Source organism: Rhea americana, unplaced genomic scaffold (genome assembly GCF_003343005.1).
Source record: "Rhea americana isolate MKP2758 unplaced genomic scaffold, rheAme1 scaffold_77, whole genome shotgun sequence".
Taxonomy (NCBI): Eukaryota; Metazoa; Chordata; class Aves; order Rheiformes; family Rheidae; genus Rhea; species Rhea americana.
The window spans coordinates 640,361-661,999 of NW_028186945.1; the positions used below are offsets into that span (position 1 = coordinate 640,361).

Here is a 21,639-nt window from a genome sequence, read left to right on the forward strand (position 1 = left end):
AGAAAACCCCAAAAGTAAAGAAGATGATGGGTTTTGGGGGCAGAGGAAGCAGCTGTTGGAAATCAGAYGGGGACTGGGAATTCAGGATAGCAAAAGCGAGGCAGGCAAGTAGATACAGAGTTATTTTTTGTGTATATTTTTCTTCCCCCAAGGTGACTGCAGATTCAATATAATCCCCAGTTGTTCATGCAGGCTCATTTCTATGTTTGTGGGGTCAGCTAGAGAGAAGGGGGAGGTATAATTAGCACAGAGAAGGAAGAAAACTATGGAGATAAGGACTAGCTAGGGGGGGATTAAAGAAACTATGGGAGTATTACCTGTACACACATTTATTTGCTGATGACTTAAAATTATTTTAAGCGGTATGTCTGTGCAGTGCATGAAACTACAGAACCTGGATAAAACAATTTTAAACTTAAAATAGCAAGACAGGATCAAGCTATTCAATCTCAAATTAGTAAATGGTAAAACAGCCTATGAAACAAATCAGTGAACTAACAGGCACAGAAAAACAAAAGGCATTGATCCCGTTGGTGGTAGGAGAGTGAACAAACTGTATTATCTACTTTGGTGATAGTGATTTGGAGACAGAAAGATGTCTGTTTATGAAGTGCTGAGAAGGAGCTGACAAATATGAATAGCACGGGGATAGAAAAGTCCTTTCATTTAAGTGTCTATAGGGAATACTTTTCACTGTGTTCTGAAACTAAGCAGTAGGAAATAAAAGATTGTTAAATCAGAGATTTTTTTTTCCTCTTCTTGATAGCAGAGAGAAACCATGTCACCCTAATTAGCTAAAATCTCATGGAAACTGATGCGGCTAAACTGTGCCCTTTTTTGAAAATAAATGCAGAAAACAATTTTCTTTATCAAAAGGAAAATTAAAACATGAACCTTCAGTAAAAAATCTCATCATAGAAAGGATTGGAGCAGAAGTAGAGTTTTTTTCCCTGTTGGGTTACAATGCAAATGTAGGGGGATGGGTATTCTGACACTGCTGTACACATCCATGAGAGAAATTCCACAAAAACATTTTAAAATAAAACAAAACAAAACAAAAAAAAGCAAGGAAACCTGGCAGTCAACTAGTGAAACACTCAGGTATGAGCACCGGCCCCGTAGGTTCTATTTTTTWAAAAAATAAGCAAAAACAAGGAAAAAAAATCCAGAACAACAAAAAAAAAAGCCTGAATAACCCTTAATGAACTGAGATAAAGCAGCAATACCCATTATGACAATGAATGAATATCAAAAGGTGTAACTATAATTGCACAAACTATTAGCAATCTTTGAAAAAAAAAGTGCAAAAAAAAAGGAAAAAAACATAACCAAAAATCTTTGAAAACTTACTAGCGTGTTTTCTCCAGTGGAGCTGTTCCAGAGTCTCATCCGATCATCTGTACCAACAGTCAACAGATGAAGTCCATCATTTGTATAGCACAAACCATTAACTCTCCCATTATGAGCAGTGTTTGCTGCCAGAAAAAAAGAGATGGTTCAGATTTCTACGGAATTACTATTCCATATAACATTTTTAAAATGTACAATTAAATAATTTAACTTACGGCTTATGAAAGCATGACTGTCTCCATGGATCACTTTATTTAAAAATATACAACCATGAGTAACTAGCTTATACAGCTGGCTTTGCACATATTGCTTATTGCATAATACAAAGGAATTCAATCGAGTTCATCCTGCAATTCTGCATGTTAAGTAAGATAAAGTAGCCAGCACAGGACTTGGTGCTACCATGACTAAAYGGTATGGTGCCCACAAGTTAACTCATTGAGAAGAAGATGAGGTATCTCCACAATATACTGTAATACACAGTTTAGACATATCTTTCAGGTAAAGAAGCTTTATCTATTTTGCAATGATTTTCTAAACAAATTTGTTAGCTGCCCTTCTTTTCGTTCAGATATATTTCAATATATTCAATCTCCTACTTCACTTGTTTGCCACTAAATTATCAACAAATCAAATTGATCCTGTCAGAGACAGAAAAATGAACTTAAAAAGGTAGTTGTGTTTGAAAAAGACAATGTATCGTTCAAACAAACATACAAAATTACACTATACAGTAGATAATACARTTACGCTAATTATTTCAGGAGTTATAGAAGTCCACTGTACACCTTTTATAAACAAAATTAGATTAAAAAATATAATCATTTTTGTTTCACAAAAGTCTTAGCTTTCATCTCAGTAGTTTCTTATATTTCAATGAAACTAAAAATATTCAGTAGCAAATAGCTATAGTGCCACACTACAGTTTACATAGTAGAGTGGTTATTAAAACATATACACTGCTATTTCATATCTTCTGACTGTACATTTTTGAAAATCAGCTTGATTTTACAGACATTTCTGTATGCACAAATCTATGTACAATTTAAATTGCACATAACAAGTTGAAGCCACTTGTAGCTTTAATAGCTATGATACACCCTCTGCAAAGTCCTTCATCTGGAATCAAGATATACGAGCAATTTCTACTTTATTTCTAATTATTAAAATACATTTTTATATATTACTTTATTTTATATAATACTTTATATCTCTATATAAGCCATTTTACAGATCTATCTCAAGTCAGAATTTTCTAGTTTAAGCATTACAATTAAAAAAGAAAAAAAGAACAAAAAAAGAAACAGACAACCTGTATAGTTAAGAGGATGGAGAAAGGGTCCTAAAGCTACACTAATGATTTCAGCAAACTCAGAGGTACATATATATATAATTTATTTCTAAATAGTATGCATTTGTACCTGAGAACAGCTACTGTTCAAGCACTTTTTTGGTCTGCCAAAATTATAGACCTCTGGTTCAGAATGAATTCAAATTCATGAACTATATCTTAAAGTACAGTCTTTCCTTTAATTCAGTTGCTTTTTAGGCACAGAAATGTGACTTGAAGTTATATCAAATATTAATGTTGTAGCTAATAACTATGTTTGACTGAAATGAGACAAACACATTTCATACTGAAACGTGTGCAATTTAGCTTCCTGCAAAATTAAATATTATCATAAAATTCAAACTCTATTTTATACCTTATTCAGTATAAAAGGATGATAATTATTTTTACAGAATCATTATCTAAGACAAAATATCCTAGGGACTTGCCTTGGAAGGAAGACTAGTTTGTATGGGAAAAGAGAATGTGTGTTTTGTTCATTTTTTGTTTTAGAAGAACATAATTAAATATTATGACAGCTAACGTAATATAATGATTTTTCATTATAAGAAACCTAAGCTACAACAGGAATGAATTCTTCCCCATAAAAAATGGATGTCACAATTCCCAATTTTAGGGGGAATAAACATTCAAAACAAACACAACATTGTTGTCAAGGAGATCTTTCTAAACAGGACACCCAACCACAATTACTGGGTCCATTACAGAAGTAATTAAATAAAATTCAATGACTTGTGTTATGCAGGACATAACTGAATTACTACTAGTGTCCCTGCCTTTCCTAATATTCAATTGATTTATGAAAAAGGATGATCCTAACCATATATGTTTACCACCRATTATATTCTGTAATACCTGCTTCAGAAGATGCTTTGGACTTCTCTCCATTGTGCTGATCAAGTGTAGTCAGACATCCAGATGCTCTCCTCACATCCCATAATTTTACTCTACCATCAGCACTGAGAAAAACAAATTTGCACTGATGTATCCATTAGGGAAACTGCTTCCACTAAAGTCAGTATCTATCTTTAGCCAATCAAACTGGCACTCACTCTGGTCCAGCAACTATTCTGAACTACTCTTCATGCAGTCACACTAAGGCTAATAAAATTTCATGAAAAGATTTTAAGATAGACTTCAGACTTTTGTTTACATGCATTAATAAATATAGCCRGTACACTCTGAGCACCCAAGTTAGGCATGTATCTTTGTCTCCAACACAATACACTTGCCTCTGTCTACAATATTAACACCCTAGCTTACACACACAGACYAGAATAAACTTTTCTATTAATAAAAATATAGCTACAGAATTCAGCATTGCATGCAATGGCCGTCCAGGAACTCAGGGATTTGCTCATGCTACCACAGCTCTATGATATATCGGTACCCAAGTAGGCTATCTAAGTGTAGGCTGTGTAGGTCTATATGATCTGCTGCACAGTACTATGGCAGACTACCACATCTTGCTTCACTCTGACTCACCAGCTATCTCTGCATTCATGGAGTGGCACAAGGAGGGAAAGATCAAGGTTCAGGTTACCGTGATTCATTCCAGCTCCAAGACTGCATGCCCACACTGTCTTTTTACCAGCAACATAATCCACGCTTATGTATACACTGCACACACCCTGACAGCTACCTGCTGGAAGATCCTACACCCACATTGCAAATAATGCACTTCATAGGGTACTCTGATGTGCAGCTCGGTTTGAGCGCTTCAGTGGTATACTTTTGTACATACCACAAGACTCAAGTATAAACAAAAGGCAAATTCACACTGAAAAGACCACTTCCTGTGCGCTAAATTGTCAAGGTAGATACATCCATCGCAAGCACCTGGTCAGCTCCCAGCAACTCAACTGCCTGTTTTGAGGCACTCACTTTTCACCCCAGATAAACAAAAAGTTTTTGCTTTGCTTTGATCTACAGCTAGAAAATACACCCCATAAAATCACTTCTTAGATAAGCAGTCTTCTAGCTATACTGTTTTTCTCCCGTACATTCTTAAGTTAGATCAGTGCATTAATAGTTGGAATAGATAGTTGGAATAGTTGGAAGATACTTAAAATATGAACTGACCAAAACCACAGGAACTGTTTGTAAGATTGTCATATCTGTATATCTGTTCTTTATCTGGTAAAGCCAATGACTAATATTTTCTTTTGTGCTCCTCTCCACTATAGATTGATTGTTACCTTCCAAGTGGCATTGCAGCTGAATAGACTGAAAACATGTCACTTCACCACAAACAAATATTCTAAGATCATAAACAAGAGATATCTGTTGAGGTTTCAGCTGATTAAAAAACAAGCAATAAACTGCAGATAAATCACTGAAACATTCTTAAAGGCATACAAAGAGCTTCCTTATTAAGAAATAATTGCTGTGAGAATGTATTTTTTTGTTAACTTTTTCAAGCCAGTTTCAATGACCAGGAAAGAGCTTGTAAGCTCTTCTAGCATCTGAAACTGAAAAGTATGAAAAACATGCCAAAAATAAGTCTCTTCTCTGGTGATTCCAATCTCCTGACAAAACTTTCTAAATGTCTAACATCATTTAGAGAAATTTCAGGCAACACGTTTCATACATAAGCAAGGTAAAAATCAAAGGTTTATTCTCTCTCCTCATCAGTGATCACAAGCACACATACAACAGTCTTGAAAAAAAATCCACAGACAGGCCAAGTTCAGGCTTTCTCCTTTGAGCAGTACTACTCAGTTTCTCCTCACTACCTGTCAGGACCTCAGTGCTGCCAATTTAAGTCCATATTCATCTTGATATCTGAAAAGATTGTGTTAAATTATTTGATGATATAAGTCCAACTAAAGTTCTAAACTAAAAATAGGGCCGTGAAGGCACACATTCAGCATGCAGTTACCGCAAGGCAACATAACAGCATAAACACATGTAGCTTAACGTTATACGACCTCATAACAAAATGTTTTGAGAGACTTTAACAAATAATTATTTCAATAAACAGCAAAGTTTGCCACTATTTCTGTGTTGGAAAAATAAAGAAACATGATTTTTTGTTTGTTAAGACAATGAAACAAAGCAAATAAAAATAAAAKATATAAAAAAATCACACTACTAGAAAATTCCACGGCTATGTTGAATCTTCTAGAATCACAGCATCACAAGCCAAACATATGCAACTCTGATGTCAACTTACTATTCAAGTTTCACTCTCAACTAATTAAATAGCAATTTCTCTCTGTAATTCAAAAGAAAAAACACACCAACCAAGAAACAGAGAAGAGAAATTTCACATTATACCTAAAAGGTAACATTTGTAAAGTCTATAGGAAAAACAAAAGGATCTTTTGAACTGAAAATGGCTGGAATGACAAAAATAGCCTGAGTGTATCGACATACAACTGAAACTAACTGAATTGCTGCAGCTTGGAAAGTCATTACTCATCAGCTAAGCTACCTGTGCACCCTTTGACAGAACTGAGCACAATAAACCAGGATGGTAGTCTGAGCTCAAAGTTGTAAGAACAGATTAGCAATATATACACTAATAAGCAGTAAGAAGTAGTATCTCTACTATGATGTATCATTTGTCCACACCTTTAAATGCAATTACTATTTTGAAATTCTTTTTACAATCTTTCTACAAAATAAGTATCACTTGAATAGCTCTTCAGGCCTAGCTTTTCTATTAAAGATCTACAAACCTGTAAATAGGTTAAGTATATAACAAAGTATGTATGAAGTACATACGAACTTCAATTGAGTTGTAAAAAACATGTATAACTAATATCTAAAATTTTCCTGTTGGACATTATTGCCTATAACAGCATAAAATTATCTTTACCTTGCTGTCGCCAAAATATATTCATGACGTGGAGACCAAGATACTGCCAGCACTTCTTGCCTATGACCTAAAAGTGGTATGAAAAAGCTTACATGGAAATGAAAACTTCTATGAAAATATTTATATGAACCTCTTTATGCAAATTACTACAGTTTAAAAAAATTCCTCAATTCTATATGACCTACCAATTCAAAACAAAAACCTGAATTGCCTACGTCATAATATAAATTTATTTTTCTTTCTTTCTCTTGCTTAAGTGRAATTGCAGTGAGCTGAAAGTGATACTATTACACATATATAACTTTTACTGGTTTTAGTCGTGCAAAACAGAAGGGCAGTCACAGCTACAAAGATTACTTTAAACACTGTAATTAAATTTTGAATTAGCACTGATACTCTCCTATSTAGAAGCAATTTAGCATATATTTTTATGCAAATTATTTCAAAATGTTTAATAAAATGTATGTTTAATTTAAGTACTTAAGATTGAAACCTGACGCAGCTGACCCTCATATATTCTTGTCCTTAATTCAGGCTATTTGTTTTTCCCCCTTATGATGCGCCAAATATCAAGACATTAAGTTAAATGTCTGTTTTGACTTCTTAGCAGTATCATCCCCAGCACTGCTTAGTGGCAAATAATTTAAATACATTTTAAAAATTGTAAAAAAAGTTTCAAAAGTGATAAATATAGACAACAGGAAGTGTAAACTGAACTAAATACAAAGATTGCAACCATGCTTCGCATAATAAAAACACATTGCCATAACAAAAACACACTGCTGAAAAATAAAGTAGGGTCAAACAAACACTTCTTTTACTCTGCAGTTTAGAGCTTCAAGAACCATCTTGCCTCTGGTGCATCTTCTATTAAACAGATAGTTTTCCATTACCTGAGTCAATCAAAGGGCTGGGATGCCCAAGATAATGGAAAAATCTCCATAATTCAGGTACTACATGATAYATTTAGAAGGCACAGCACAAGCACATTTATTCGGCTCCATTAAATAAACCGCAGTCCAGCATGAATTTAGCTCTATTTCAGTTGTCAGAGCAGCCTATGTGAAAATATTAAAATCTATTTGCAACACACTATTGAGTGCTTGAAGTTCTGTAAAGAGTGATCAGATTATGTTTAGYGAAGGACATAAACTACCTCTACCTGCTCCTGTGATACTACACTCGAGCTAACTGCATCATGCTGTGCATAAAGACACACTTAGCTTGTTCCTGGAAAGCACTAACCCTGACTCAAAATTAAGAAGCCCTACCTAATCCAAACTGATTCTCTGGAGAACTATTTCTGTTTGTGTCTGCATACTCCAGTGCTCTCAATTCTAGAAACACATCATTGAGATGCCCATCCTCGTTTGCATAGAGCTGATTCAGTTCAGAAAGACTTACTAGCTCAAGCTCTACATCACACAAAAACACCTAGGCTGCTTTTAGACAAGCTGACTACAGAAGAAAGAGATGTATTTGCGTATTGCTTTGTCTGAGCTAACACTCCTAGAACAGATCTGGCTCTTGCTCTGCTTATTTGAAGTATGAGCAGATTTATCCTGTCACTGCCTTCACTTGATCATGTATATACTCACTTCCCTCCCCACCACCCAACAACCTTTATTAAACACTAGCAAAACAGCCTTAGGGGCAAATTCTCACCAAATGCAGGAAGTAATGGACTTTGTTACGGGAGATAGGGTTAAAGGCCTTCCTGTTCTCATAGATAAACTGATGAAGCACAGGCTAGGTGAGTGGACAGTAAGGTGGACTGAAAACTCTGAGCTTCCAGGCTCAGAGGGTTGGAATCAGTAGCACAAAGTCTAGTTGGAGGCCTATAGATAGCGGTGTCCYTAGGGGTCAACACTGGGTCCAATACTGTTCAACTTACTCATCAGTTACCCGCATGAGGGACAGAGTGCACTATCATGTGCTGCCATTCAGAGGGACCTCAATAGGCTGGAGAGACAGGCAGAGGGGAACCTCAAGAAGTTCAGTAAGAGGAAATGCAAAGTCCTGCACCTGGGGAAGAACAACCCCCCACATCAGTACAGGCTGAGGGACAACCAACCAGAGAGCAGCTTTGCAGAAAAGGCCCTGGAGGTCCTGGTAGACACCAGGGTGAACATAGGCCAGTAATGTGTCCTTGTGGCAAAGATGGCCAACAGTATCCTAGATTACATTAGGAAGAGTGTTGCCAGTACATCAAGGCAGGTGATCCTTCCCCTCTACTCAGCCCTGTTGGGATCACATCATCTGCAGTGTTGTGTCCATAAAGATAGCTAAGAGACAGAATCACCTACCATATAACAGGAGTTTGAGAGAAATGGGTTTACTTAGTCTGCAGAAGAGAAAGCTCAGGGGGAATCTTCTCAGTGTTTATAAATATCCATAAATATAAATATCACAGGAGGGTGTAAAAAGGATGTGGYCAGATGCTTGAGTGGTGCCCAGTAACAGGACAGTAGGCAATAGGCTCAAACTGAAACATCAACTCTGTCTGAACATAAAAAAACACTTATGTACTGCGAGAGTGGTTGAGCACATGGGCAGGTTGCCTGCAGAGGTTGTGGTCTCCATCCTTGGAGATTTTCAAAACTTGACTGGACATGGTCCTCTGCAACCTGCTCTGGCTGACTCTGTTGTGCAGGGGAGGGTGGACCAAATTATCTCCAAAGGTCCCTGCCAACCCTAAGTATTATGTGATTAYAAAACAATAAAATCTACAGCTTCCCAAATTAAGTAAACACAAAGCTTTAGATACCACTCTTCCATAGAGAACAGTATCTTACTCCTTACGCAGAAACCTCTTAAAATCATGCAAGTAYCTATATATATTTTGTTAGAAACAGTAAAGTTTCTTTTTTTTTAAAAAAAAAAAAGCAACACCCATATTGAATTTACATGATCACAAAAACAATACCAATGATTAATCATTTAATAAACATTAACTACTATCAATTTGATCATGCTTTATCATGAAAACAACCAAACATCTATAATAACTGTTCATTAATTAATATTTGTATTCTCCAATTCACTACCACCAGAGTAACATTAGGAAGAACCTTTTCCACTGTGTAACTTTCACTACTGGTACAAAATGTTACTTACTAAGTCACGTTACTTACAAAGAGTACATTGTATACAGTGTTTCTTTACAGGGCTTGGTTTACTCAAAGTAGTTATTGTTTAACATTTATGTTTCAGACTAAAAAGTACCCTGTAGAATGTGAGAACAGGATCCAGACTTCAAGTCACAGAGCTGTACTTTGGGGCTTTTGGTACCAACTGTAACAAGAAAAACAAAGAAGCTAAAAATCCTCAGCAGTTGAAAGAAGAATAACAAAATCCTAGCAATTACAAAGAAATAGAAGAAAAATGTTAGTTGCATAATAGTTCATACAGTCAAGAGTAGGTTGTTGCTGCAACATGTTTTATTAATAGATTTACATTTTTAAGTGTAGGTAAATTTAACATATTACAAACAAAATATAGAAACTGAGGGCAGATGAAGCTATCTATGAAAATTAAGAATATGATCTCTTCTCTAAATAACCTTCAGCTAAACATAGTTAAATAGCATGCTTATAAGTAATCCATAAAACACATACATACCCATAYATACAATTTATCATGCTCAAATCTAATAACCTTCAAATGCTAACTTATGTAACTGAGGGTAAACTGGTTATATTTATGAATTTTAATCTGAAAGGTGAATTGGATAACACATTATTCCAAATAAATAAGTGTGAGATTCTCATCATAAACATCATCAGTCCAACTGAAAATATTTCATTTAAACAATGACCTAACCCTTGCGTAATTTCAGCCTTTGTAAGATGCAAGACAGGGGAAGGAAGGATCTCTGAATATTACTTACTTTTTACTACAACCCCAAAATAGATACGAATTTTCTTAAAAACATGCATACCTGCTATTAAACAATGTTTGGTAGCAACTGGAGACATATGATGGCTATAGACTGTTCCCTCAAAATGAAATACATCTGCAGGCTGATAATAAAAAGATTTATTTAATCAGATTACACATATGCTATAAGAACGTAAATCCTTTTTATTAAGCATTTTTCAGGTTACAGCAATAAATAATACAAATATTACTATTTACATAGCAGTAATAACGTGCCTACTTAGTAAACCAACCATGCAAACACTGCAAAGTAAACATGTCCGCTTGCAACACTAGACAACTATGCCAGACCTGGAAGGTGACCCAGAAGAAAGTTCAAGAAAGTTGGATGGTCAAAAGCATAAACAGAAGACATCTAATGTTTATCAAAAGTTAAAAAAGGAAGCAAGAAAAAATAGCAAACAGGAAGGTTACAAACAGTATGGAGAAAGAAGTCATCAGGAAATAACAACTTAAAGTAAATTTAGGAGCCCCTTGTCATTTCACAAACATCATACACTACCCTTCATTCCTCAAAGAAAAAAAAATACAGAAATACATGCAATGATTAGTTCCTTTGACAATGTTAAAAAACTATATATAAACAGTACTGGCTTTGACAACTAGTACAATGACTTTCAGGTACTCTTTTTGTTGTCTCATTCTAAAATGTTGAGTAGAAAAATCAAACCTAAGTTATCTATGTTTTCAAATACACTGTTTGGTGGCATAATGCAGGTCAATTAATTGCCTTCATGTAAACATTGTGCTGTGTAAGTCATGCTTACAGAGCCACCTGGGAAACGAACAGAGCTTTTTGCTTAAGAGAAGGTTTAGCAACCGTAAATATAGTTTCACATCTCTTAGGTGGTCAGTTGTGTCCCTAGGATGACAGTCCAGAATTCACAGTTCAGCAGTTAGATATAAGGACTACATGAGTCAGTAACAGCCTAAAGCCAACAGAATCTGTGAACTTAAAGTCAGTTACCTTGGTTAGCATTTTCGTAGTGGTTCCTCTTATCCTCCTTCAAACTTTAGAAATGGTATATACGATATAATGCTTACAATATCAGAATTTTGGATACAATGACCCAGGTGGTCTTCTCCAAACCTACATGACTACTGTTTTTAAATACAAGACACACTATTTTTCTTTATCCCTTTTATTTCTAAATGCCAAGGCCTTTTAAAAGCAGTATTTATACCTTGCTTACTAAAATAACCAGCCCTGCTGTACACTCTTATTGCTGCACATTCCTATTGCTACATAAATAAACTAAATATTTACTATTTTTTGAAAGGCACTCAAAAAAMCCTAGAAAATGAACTACAGCTTCAGATCAGTCCTTGGTGGAAAAATTTACGTAGCACAGAATCAGCTGCACATACTCCTGTTTGTGGCCTAAGCAGAAAGGAACGGCCCCGAGGGTTCCAAGATCTCACACAGTTTAGCCATTCAGGTCTTCAGGACCACATAAACACATGTTAAGGTAAGTGAGAATGCCAGAACCACACCACCATGCTGCTGTGCCCACAGTTCTAACAACCAGTTATTTCTCATCCTTCCACATGCTCACTCCTGTTGAGCTCTGAGTGAACAGCAGATACAGAATAACAGATAAGGAAAGAGACTTGGAAGTCATAAAAATTCTTACTTACTTACTTGTAAAGTATTTGTATCCCATACTTTCAATGTTTTATCAAATGAGCTGGATGTAAACATACCAGTGTCATGAGGATACCACTGGACTGTCTCTACGCTGAATCTGTGTACATCAGGATGGCTCCTACAATTAAAAGATTCCAGCTGATTAGAGTCAGCAGTTAATTGTCTTGATACTCAATGACACAAGCTCAAAATGTAGTTCAAACATTTTAAAAAATTCTACCTAAGCTTTCAAGACGAACATCCAGTTTTGATGCCTCAATTTTTGACCAATGTAAATTACTTTAAAGACTCCTCAAGAAAGTGCAGATCATTTACCTTTTCAGAACACAGTATCTGTAGCATATCTCAAGTTAAAACAGTCTGAGGCACAGAAAAATACTAGTCTCTAGAAAAACTCAAATTTTGATGTTTAAAAATCAAGTTAGGGCCTAACACTACAAGCCTCTTAAGCTTGTTGAGACCCACTGACTTAAAATTGGATCCACTGAAAAATATGAGCATATACATGATTTTAAGAATTACATGTTAATGATTATGATTTTACATTAGTTAATAACTGCAGGTATAAYAGTTACATGATATTCAGTTATACTGAAGTCACCAGATAGCACTGGAATGTGTTACCAGGAATTATTTTCACATTCACAAATGAAAGAACAAAAAATTATCTTGATAAAAATAACCATCAATCTTATTGTACATAGTAACAAAAACTAATTAATATAATAATAAGTAATCAACAGTGCTGGGAAGAAGGCGCACCAGAGCAAATTTTGCCAGCTCAAAAAGGATATGATTCTATCAACCAGGCTCTGAAAAGCACAGGAGGTTCCACATACCTGTTAAGCCCCTCATGTCTGAGCTGGCTTCATGTAGATTCAGCTCTAGTAGTCCAATACCATGCTCCCAGATTCAAGAGTACTGTACAAAAATAGTTGAACTGGTTCTATTTAGAGCTAGTGAACGGTGCACTTCAGCTCTTATCTTTGCATTGGTTTCTCAGTTAAGTGTCCTGGCCTCCAAAGTGATTATTGTTGCTGCTGTCATTGTGTAAATGATAGAGATTTTGTATACAAGGGTGTGTGTGTGKGKGKGKGKGSRKGYGYRTGYGTGTGTGTGTGTGTGTGTGTGTGTGTGTGTATGTGCTTTGTGTATGTTTATATACACATTAACATATATATATATGCGCATATAGAAATATATACACACACATGTCTGGCATCATACCTAAGCTAATAAACCTTCCTGTTTGCTTGGGTTGCTAGAAAGCACAGAAGATAYCTGAATGTCTTTAAATAGAGTCAGTCTGAAGCCACTATTGACTGTACTAAGCAAGAACTATTGAGTAACTATTGAGCTCAGTTTAATAACTCCTGCACTGGTTATTTCTAAGCCATGTCCTAGAACAGTCTGTTGCCTTGCCACAGTGCTAAAACTCACCCATTTTGTGCTACAGTGGGCCAAGCTAAAAACCTTCTATACCTGAAAATCAAGCTTGGCTTGATCTGAACTGATTCCTGCAAAACCTTTTGTACACACTTAGCAGAGAGATCTAAATTCATGGAACTAATTATCCTGGTGTAATAAATGCAAATGCACAAACCCAGACTGTGTTCAACACTGCACCAAAACTATTAAGTTCTCCCATAACCAGAGGACTGAGGGATGAACAGTTCAGTAGCTATGCAGGAATCACCTTTGGTCTGGCCGTGCTTAGTAGTGGCCATGTGCTGTTCAGCTTGTCTTCCTGCCTCAGGGCTCTGTGCTACTCCCAGTTTATTCTATATGCCATATTCTTCCCCACTGCTCAGGATATCCCAGCCTTTTCTAACAGAGATAACAAAGAACTAATTCTATAGATTGTAAGGTTGATGCTATTCATCTTGGACAGACTTGAAATAGGGAAGATGATCTTCCACACATGCAAGAGTGTAGATCCTAAAAATCTAGCTGAAATTCAGTATGTAGGTTCCTAATATAACACTGCCTTAACTAGCATTGAAGATTGCTTCAAAACAGTCACAAGCTCAATAACTGAGATTTATTTATTTTTTTTTAAGAGAACAAGGACTAAATCTAGCTTTTGGAGATAGACTTCTGAGGTTTGATTTAGTTGTCTATAAAAAGGTATCTAGTACCTTTTGAAATATCCTATGGTATCCTTCAGCTGTCAGTCTTGCAAAGTATGAGTGACCAATAGGTAATCTCTTACACATGCTAATCCCATGTAAAAGTTTCAGCTATTCTAAGAAATCTCATATGACACCTGATTTCTACAAGAAAATGTATCAAGCCATTTAAATTCCCAGATGCTTGTACATTGTAAGTTTTTCTTCAAGACAGAAGTGTTGGTACCCTTTGTAATATCCACATGAAATAACTGCTAGACAATTTATTAAGGTAGCAGCAACAAAAAGTGAAAGACTGCATTTGCTGTAGATTGCAGCAAAAGCCTTCCATGGGGAGGGAAAGAAAAAAACAAAACAAAACACCCCCCTCCCAAAAACAAAACAAAACAAAAAAATCCCCATGTAGCTATCCAATAGATAGCTACAGGGATTACTTTATTACTTCATTCTAGATGAGAAAAACCGGGTATATTACAGTCTACCATTAGGAACTAGCTCCCCTAGCGTTCTGAACTACTGGAACCTCAGCAGGCTCAGTTCAGATCTATCCAGAAGTAGCCTCACAAGACCTCTAAAGAGGCAACTTCTCTTTTTACTTATGCAGCTTCCAGATGAGATTTGCCTTGTATCCTGCAAACTTGGAACACAGGCAAACCTGTGTAACATACCATTATCATGTGCTTCAAAGACAGGAGTAATTAAACTGGTAATTAAGCATTGATTTATGATGTCATGATGTCTGCAGGAATAATATCCCCAATATCTAAGGACAATTAGCTAGAGTAAAAATACAAAACACAGTAAAACACTAAATGAGTACTTGGAAAAAACAATTTGAGGAAAAACCCACTAAGCAGCTTAGTAACCATCTACTTTGAGCAATGAGAAGTATTTTCTATCATATGGAATATTGTACCACATAAAATTAGATTCTACAACTACAATATAAGCCCATAATCAAATGATTAGAAACAACAGATGCATCTACTTGAATTAACACCTACCTAAGAAACTGCCAAATACCCATCGACACCATGTTGAGGTGCTCATAAGCAAAATTTTCAAGAATGGAATATTTCTACTGCCATAACTGAGAAATAAATGATCATCATTTTCGTACAGATTTGCAAGTTTTTATGTTGTATACTGTCAGCTTGTATTTTTTCAGTTTGTCATATACGTTTCAGAAATTTGTTTCTGGTTCTGAGATTCAGTGATGTACAGTCATTACTTATTCCTAATTATAATTTTAATTTATTTTGTTGAAGCAGTTCCAGCCATCAACACTTACCAAATGCAGTTTACTTGAAGTAGATTCTGTTCTTACCCATTTGTAGGGTAGGAACATTGATGTATGCTCTATTATCCTTTTTCTTTCTTATGGTGCAGGACACAATTTAGGCCTCTTATTGTTACAAATCATTTCTGCTCTTGTTGATCTTAGTCATGAAGCTCTTAGACCTCAAATAATTTGAAGACTAGGAAAAAATAAGGGGAAAATGTAGCTACTAACCTTTTAAAATGCAGGATGTATCTTATTATTACAAGTCTCAGATAAAGTCCTAACCTACTAGATAGCTGCACTATCTAAACATAAGGCTAAACTTTTGCTAGAAGACTGAATGACCGCAACTGACAAACTTTAACTACCTGCAGGGAAGTCTGACAAATCTATAAAGGCTTTGAGACTTATACAGGTTATATAAACACCATGGTAGCACCTGGTTTTCAGGAAAATATGTTCCATTTTTGTCTGCAACACATCTGTCCTCACTGAAATATGTTCTTAAGAAGTTCTGCTTTAATTACTTATACATCAATAACGTCCAGTCTTCCTAAAACAGCTACTTGTGAAGCTGAAGGCAGGGACAGAGGAAACAAAATCAGCAACTGAATCTATGYTAGATTTTTTCCAGTCAGGTGAACAGAGTTGTACATGGGTCATTCTCCTTTGCCTAGACATAAAATTATTCCAAAACACACATAATAATTATATGTTTATTAGAAATGTAACCAGGAATATTTATACAATAGTCACAGAATGATTTTCTTATCTTTATTAGCATAAAGTCAGAAAATTTCAACATGAAATAATAGGAAAACTGAAAGATGAGGAACWGTGACATGGAGAAGGATAATTTTCTAGTGTTAAAAGATTAGTTCTGGCTTTTTGTTGGGTCTACACCAACAAAGCAAAGGCTGTAAAGAAGATGGAGCTAGACTTCTCTGAGTGGTGTCCAGTGMCAGGATGAGAGGCAAGGGCCACAGACTGAAACATCGGAAATTCCATTTGAACATAAGAAAACAATTCTACTGTGAGGATTGTTGAACACTGGAACAGAAGAGAGGTTGTGGAGTCTCCCTCCTTAGAGRCATTCAAAACCTGACTGGACATGGTGCTCAGCAACCTGCTCTAGCTAACCGTGCTTGTGCAGGAGGGCTGGACCAGATGATCTCCTAGATCCCATCAGCCCCTTCCAACCTCAACTATTCTGTGATTCAGTAACAGAAACCTCTCCCTTTTACTTTCCTAATGAGCACAACTAATACCTACCATTTTAACTTTTCRAATTGACAGGGTGAAAAAAATCTGCTCAAACAACAATGGCTAATTGTCACAGTACATAAAGTATAACTGCTAGATCAGACAAAAATAAAAGAAAGAAAAAAAAATGTAACCCTACTACTTAATAAATCACATGAACCCTCACAGTGTTTCTTGCTTTTCTCTATAAGCCAAAATATATAGTGTATAATGCCAGCTTTTCTCAAAGATTTCTGGTACCATTTACAGCAATCTTTTTCTTGGAAAAAAAAATGCGCATTTATTTGTGAATTTAATGCAAGTCACACAATAGGTATCATTATGAACATCTCCTAGAATTCTTGTTTCGAGTACATACCTTCCTATGGAGCAAACTGCTTTACATGTGTAGCATGGCTTTCTGCTGAAGTTTTCAAGGTCATAAAGTACAATAACACCATCTGATCCACCTGATAACATGCTGAAAATGTAAATAAAGCACACAAGTTACAATACTTATGATCTCAATATGATCAAAATAATCAAGAAAATAATTTCATAATACCAAAACACAGTGAAGTACTCATATAATATTCTTACCAAACTAAGGTATATACTTACTATCGTCCTTCAACAGGCTCAATATCAAGGGTGTTAATACCACTCCCATGTATTCTTTCCACATCCCTGTCTTTATTTAATTCCAAACTCAGAACCCTTAAAAAAATAAATAAAAAGAAATAAAAATATAAACAAGAATAACAAAATCATAAAAYGTTACCTGTGTAGCTCAGAACAGGACAAACTGTAGTTTCAATTTGCTAAAATGCATTTATCCATCCCTATTATTTTTTTTTGCAAAGTTGAATTAGGCATGATACAGAACTGAAAATAAGAACTGTGAAACTTAGAGAAAAAAAGTATTTGTATATGTTGCTTGAAAGGTAAGAGGTAAATAAATATGTAAAATAGGCTGAAAGGAATAGCAAAAGTGCACCTGAGGTCAACATAAGAAACCTAAAAATAGGAATGTAATTAAAAAGAAGCACAGAGTAAAGTAAAACATCAAGAACTATTTGTTGTAGTCATAAATAYTGGAGTTATGTTGAAGCTTCACCATACAGTATTACTCCTGCTTGGAACTACAGACACCTAGTGGACAGATTGGTCCAGTTTATATTTCCTTTTAAGAATCAGAATGTTTATTTTTATTTAATATTGCAGAAAACAGCAAATAAAGTTATCCATGTATTTCTGATAAACACTCAAATTCATCTAATGTTTTGTTATCTATGTGTGAAGTCTTATAAGCAAGGCTTATCATTCCCAACTTTAACTGCCTAGCAATTCACTACCATTTCAACTAAAACTAAAATTTTAATCTCCAGTTCCAAAAAAAATACACTAGGCACTAAAAGACAGTCTGTTACCAGTATCTCAATGCATGCTGAGCTTAACGTCCTGCAGGAACTTTGCAAAATCTAGTTGTGAAATAGCACATTTATAAAATTACATATTTTTGTCTGAAAAATGCAGTCTAGTCATAYGAACAAAATTTATGCTCCTGAATGTTTTAGCAACATATTACACTTTTGCTTTAAAATCAGCATCTTGTGCAAACTTAAATTCTCAACTTTCAGTTCAGTTCCAGTGCAAGCAACCAAGTCTCTTTCCTATCTCTTCATCTCTGCACTCTCCTGGGTGTGCACTACTAGTCCATCCTCTAACCACTCTCCTAGCAGCTCAAACAAAGTGAGCAGATATCCCATTTGCAGGTTTATTGAGCTGAAATTAGTAATTATTCTCTTGTAATGTGTTTTCACTTGGTAGTGGTCTGCATCTTTGAATACAGTAATAATCACAATCCTGTCCTGACAAGTTCTCTGATTCTGTGACTTGGGCGTGGTTCTAGGTCTAATAGATACACATTATATATTCCAAAAGGAGACAGAGTCTGCTTCCACCTTCTAAGATACATTTGCCAACACAAATACACTTAAATCGCACTATCTGATATAAAATTAGCCTTACAAGGTGATCATTGTTTCCTTTGCATTAGTTTACAGGAGCCACTACCAACAGTTCGACTAAGCAAGTAAGTCRGAGCAGATCAAGGGCAATACACCGTTACAGTTTTCCAGTTGACTGGCAAAAATCTTTACGGGTGAAGCAATAACTTCTTAAACTGCTACAGGTGGACCCCTAATGGCACCTCTCTACCATGAGGTATGCTTCAAAAGCAGTTAAGTCATTAAGCTCTTGTAAAATATATTATTAAATATAGCATAATTGTGCAATAATTCACCTAGAATGTGATCCTGACAAGAATAAGAAATCTAATTATAAACTTTTGAACTCAAGATTGAATTATAATGAAATAAGAAATCCTCTTAAAGAAATGTTTTAAAAGGTGAGCTAAAAATAGTTATAAATACAATCTACTAATGACTACAGCTATTTCTTTTCAAATTTAAATGAAAAAGTTCAAGGCCGGGGTGGGGGGAACTGTCAGGTATGTGGTTGCCCGAGCAATGTAAATCCAGCCCGCCGGGCTTCTGTTCTCGGGAGTGGATGCTACAGGGGTCCTGAGGGGGCGGAGAGGAACGACCATCTTGTCAAAAGCAGCGGCAGAAAGGAGCTTACAGAATCACTCAAAATTTCACAAATCTTCAATTACAGAAAGATTTTTTTTCTTTTTAACTTCTGGGAAGGGCAGTGGGACGACACGACCCCCCACGCCGGTAACCGGCCATCGCGCACCGAGCTCGAGAGAACTAGTCTCCCTCCAGGCCCGCGGCACGAAAATAAGGGAACAGCGCTCCCGGAGAGACCGGCAGCCCGGAGAGGAGCCCGCCTGTGGCGCCTGCCCCCTAGCCAGCCCCCTAGCGCTCCCCTGCACTAGCCGAAACGCCCGCACGGCGGCACGGCGCGGCCGGGTGTACGGGCTGATGCCGCTTTCACCGCCGCCGCCCCCGCCACGGACCGCCGCCGCCGCCCGCTCGGGGGCTCCCGCCCCGGCGCCCGCTACCTCCGCGTGGCCTCGGCCCGGCGCAGCCGCGCRGGATCGTCCAGCCCGGTCTGACGGGCCGCGATGAAGCCCAGCATCACAGCGCCCAACCGCCGCCCGCCCCGCCTCCGCCATGTTGGCAGCGGGGAGCCCCAGATTGGCTGCGGCGCGGCCGCCCTCCGCCAATCGCGAGCAGCGTTGTTAACGGGCCCATCACCGGCGAGAGGCGGCCGGGCTCGGGTCAGGTCTCTGGGAGACAGAGTCAGCTGGGCGGGGCGGGGCGGGGCGGGCGCGTGACGCGTGACGCGCGACGCGCGACGCGCGACGCGCGCGCTCGGCTCTGCTCTGCTCTCCTCCCGCCGCGGGGGCGGGGCGCGCGGCCGTTGGCCGTTAACCATTGGCCGTTAGCCGTTGGCCTGTCTGCGCGCCTCGCGATGAGCCGGCCCTGGCAGGTGCTGCGCGCCCTGCGCCTGCGGCTCCTGGGGCCTGCCAAGGAGCTTGTGGGCACCGATCAGTTCGGCAACAAGTACTACCGGGTGCCCAAGCACGAGACCCGCGCAGGTAGGCGCGGGGGGGAGCGGGGGACCGGGAGTGCGCAGGCGGCGGCGTTAGCGCCCGAGGCGGGCCGTGGCGGCGGCCCGGTGGCGCCGCGGGCGCGAAGTGAAGGGTGTGTACGTGACCCCACGCGTGCCTCTCCKTGTGCGTGTGTCCCCTCCCTGCCCGGCTAAGGCTGCGGTGCGGCTCAGCGCCAAGGCATGTCTGGGGGCTGCCCGGGAGCCCGCCGCACGGCTGCGGGACCACCGGTGGCACTTGCTGCCGTCTGCAGGGTAGTTTGGCTGCCGTTGCTGCTCAGGTTATGCAGAAGAAAGATTTCGAAGAGAAAGAAACAGCGCAGCTGCTAAAGGTACCGAAGGAGGGCTGGATATATGTAACCTTCAGTTTATGATTAGGCTGTTGCTTCAACATAAGAAAATGCRAAATCCTGTTATCAAAAGAGTTTGGAGCATACTGCCAGCCTGTAGTAGGTAGGCAACAGTAAGTATGTTGATTCTTCCTAATTCAGGATGCTTCCAGTTAAATGTAATCCTCTGTGTGTRTTGACTGAATTTCCAAGGAGAAATAGTTTTCTAGGTTTCTGCCTTGTTTAAGGAGCCTAGATATTCTCATAGCACGTCCTYGTGTCATTTGCTGTAGAGGGCACACTTACACTGCACAGCCATGTATAATTTAKTTAATGTAGCTTCTCTTCCCTGGAGATTTCTAAGTGCACATGTTACAATATAGTTAACGATAGTGTACTCCTTATTCCTGCACGATTTTGTTCATCTGCTTGCTGTACTCCATATGTGCATGGTTATATCAACTAGAGCATCCCTAGGCTGTGGAGACTTTCTGAACATGATATTCTTCAAAGTTGAAGAGTGAAAGCAGATAGTCTGAGACTGTTGATTATTTAAGTCAGTGCCCTTTTTTAAAAGGGAGGTCACACTTTCCCCTCAGAAATAAGTATTGAATTTAGTTTGCCTTCAGAGCAGTTCTCAGATCTGTCTTGCTATGCAACTTCATGAACCATGGACATTTGACTTAAAGTAGGTCTACTCAAACAAGTATCGGGGGAGAGGATGTGGTCACCCTTTCAGCAGCTATGTGGATTTCCTCTAGGTTAAAATAACACTAACAATTCCAGACTTTCTGCATCTTGTTTTCCGCTTGTGATCATTGTAATAAATTGTAACTATTTGTTCATTGTTTAGAAGGAAGTTTTACAACAATCAGGGTTGAGACATGGTGTCAGACAAATAAATTATGGTAAGCACAAAAGCTTATATGACCCCTTGTGGAACTAGTGTCGGGGCCCTAGCTATCTT

At 37.8% G+C, this 21,639-nt stretch overlaps 2 protein-coding genes across 4 annotated transcripts in view; one reads left to right on the plus strand and one right to left on the minus strand.

The window, feature by feature from the left end:
- Positions 1 to 19,975, minus strand: part of ERCC8 (ERCC excision repair 8, CSA ubiquitin ligase complex subunit) — a 33,568-nt gene extending 13,593 nt beyond the window's left edge. The window contains exons 1-9 of one of the 2 annotated variants that reach the window (XM_085322437.1): positions 19,793 to 19,975; positions 17,386 to 17,481; positions 17,144 to 17,245; positions 12,106 to 12,229; positions 10,465 to 10,546; positions 9,750 to 9,818; positions 6,525 to 6,591; positions 3,557 to 3,660; positions 1,351 to 1,475 (exon numbers count right to left, since the gene is read on the minus strand). In XM_085322437.1, the coding sequence (XP_085178563.1) occupies positions 1,351 to 1,475; positions 3,557 to 3,660; positions 6,525 to 6,591; positions 9,750 to 9,818; positions 10,465 to 10,546; positions 12,106 to 12,229; positions 17,144 to 17,245; positions 17,386 to 17,481; positions 19,793 to 19,869 (846 nt within the window). In that variant the 5' untranslated portion in view covers positions 19,870 to 19,975. The remainder of the gene's footprint in view (positions 1 to 1,350; positions 1,476 to 3,556; positions 3,661 to 6,524; positions 6,592 to 9,749; positions 9,819 to 10,464; positions 10,547 to 12,105; positions 12,230 to 17,143; positions 17,246 to 17,385; positions 17,482 to 19,792) is intronic. The other variant, XM_085322436.1, reaches the window with a different exon arrangement.
- Positions 19,976 to 20,120: 145 nt separating this feature from the next.
- Positions 20,121 to 21,639, plus strand: part of NDUFAF2 (NADH:ubiquinone oxidoreductase complex assembly factor 2) — a 65,867-nt gene continuing 64,348 nt past the window's right edge. For both annotated transcript variants that reach the window (XM_085322399.1, XM_085322401.1), the window contains exon 1: positions 20,121 to 20,332. In XM_085322399.1, coding sequence (XP_085178525.1) covers positions 20,206 to 20,332 — 127 coding nt within the window. In that variant the 5' untranslated portion in view covers positions 20,121 to 20,205. The remainder of the gene's footprint in view (positions 20,333 to 21,639) is intronic.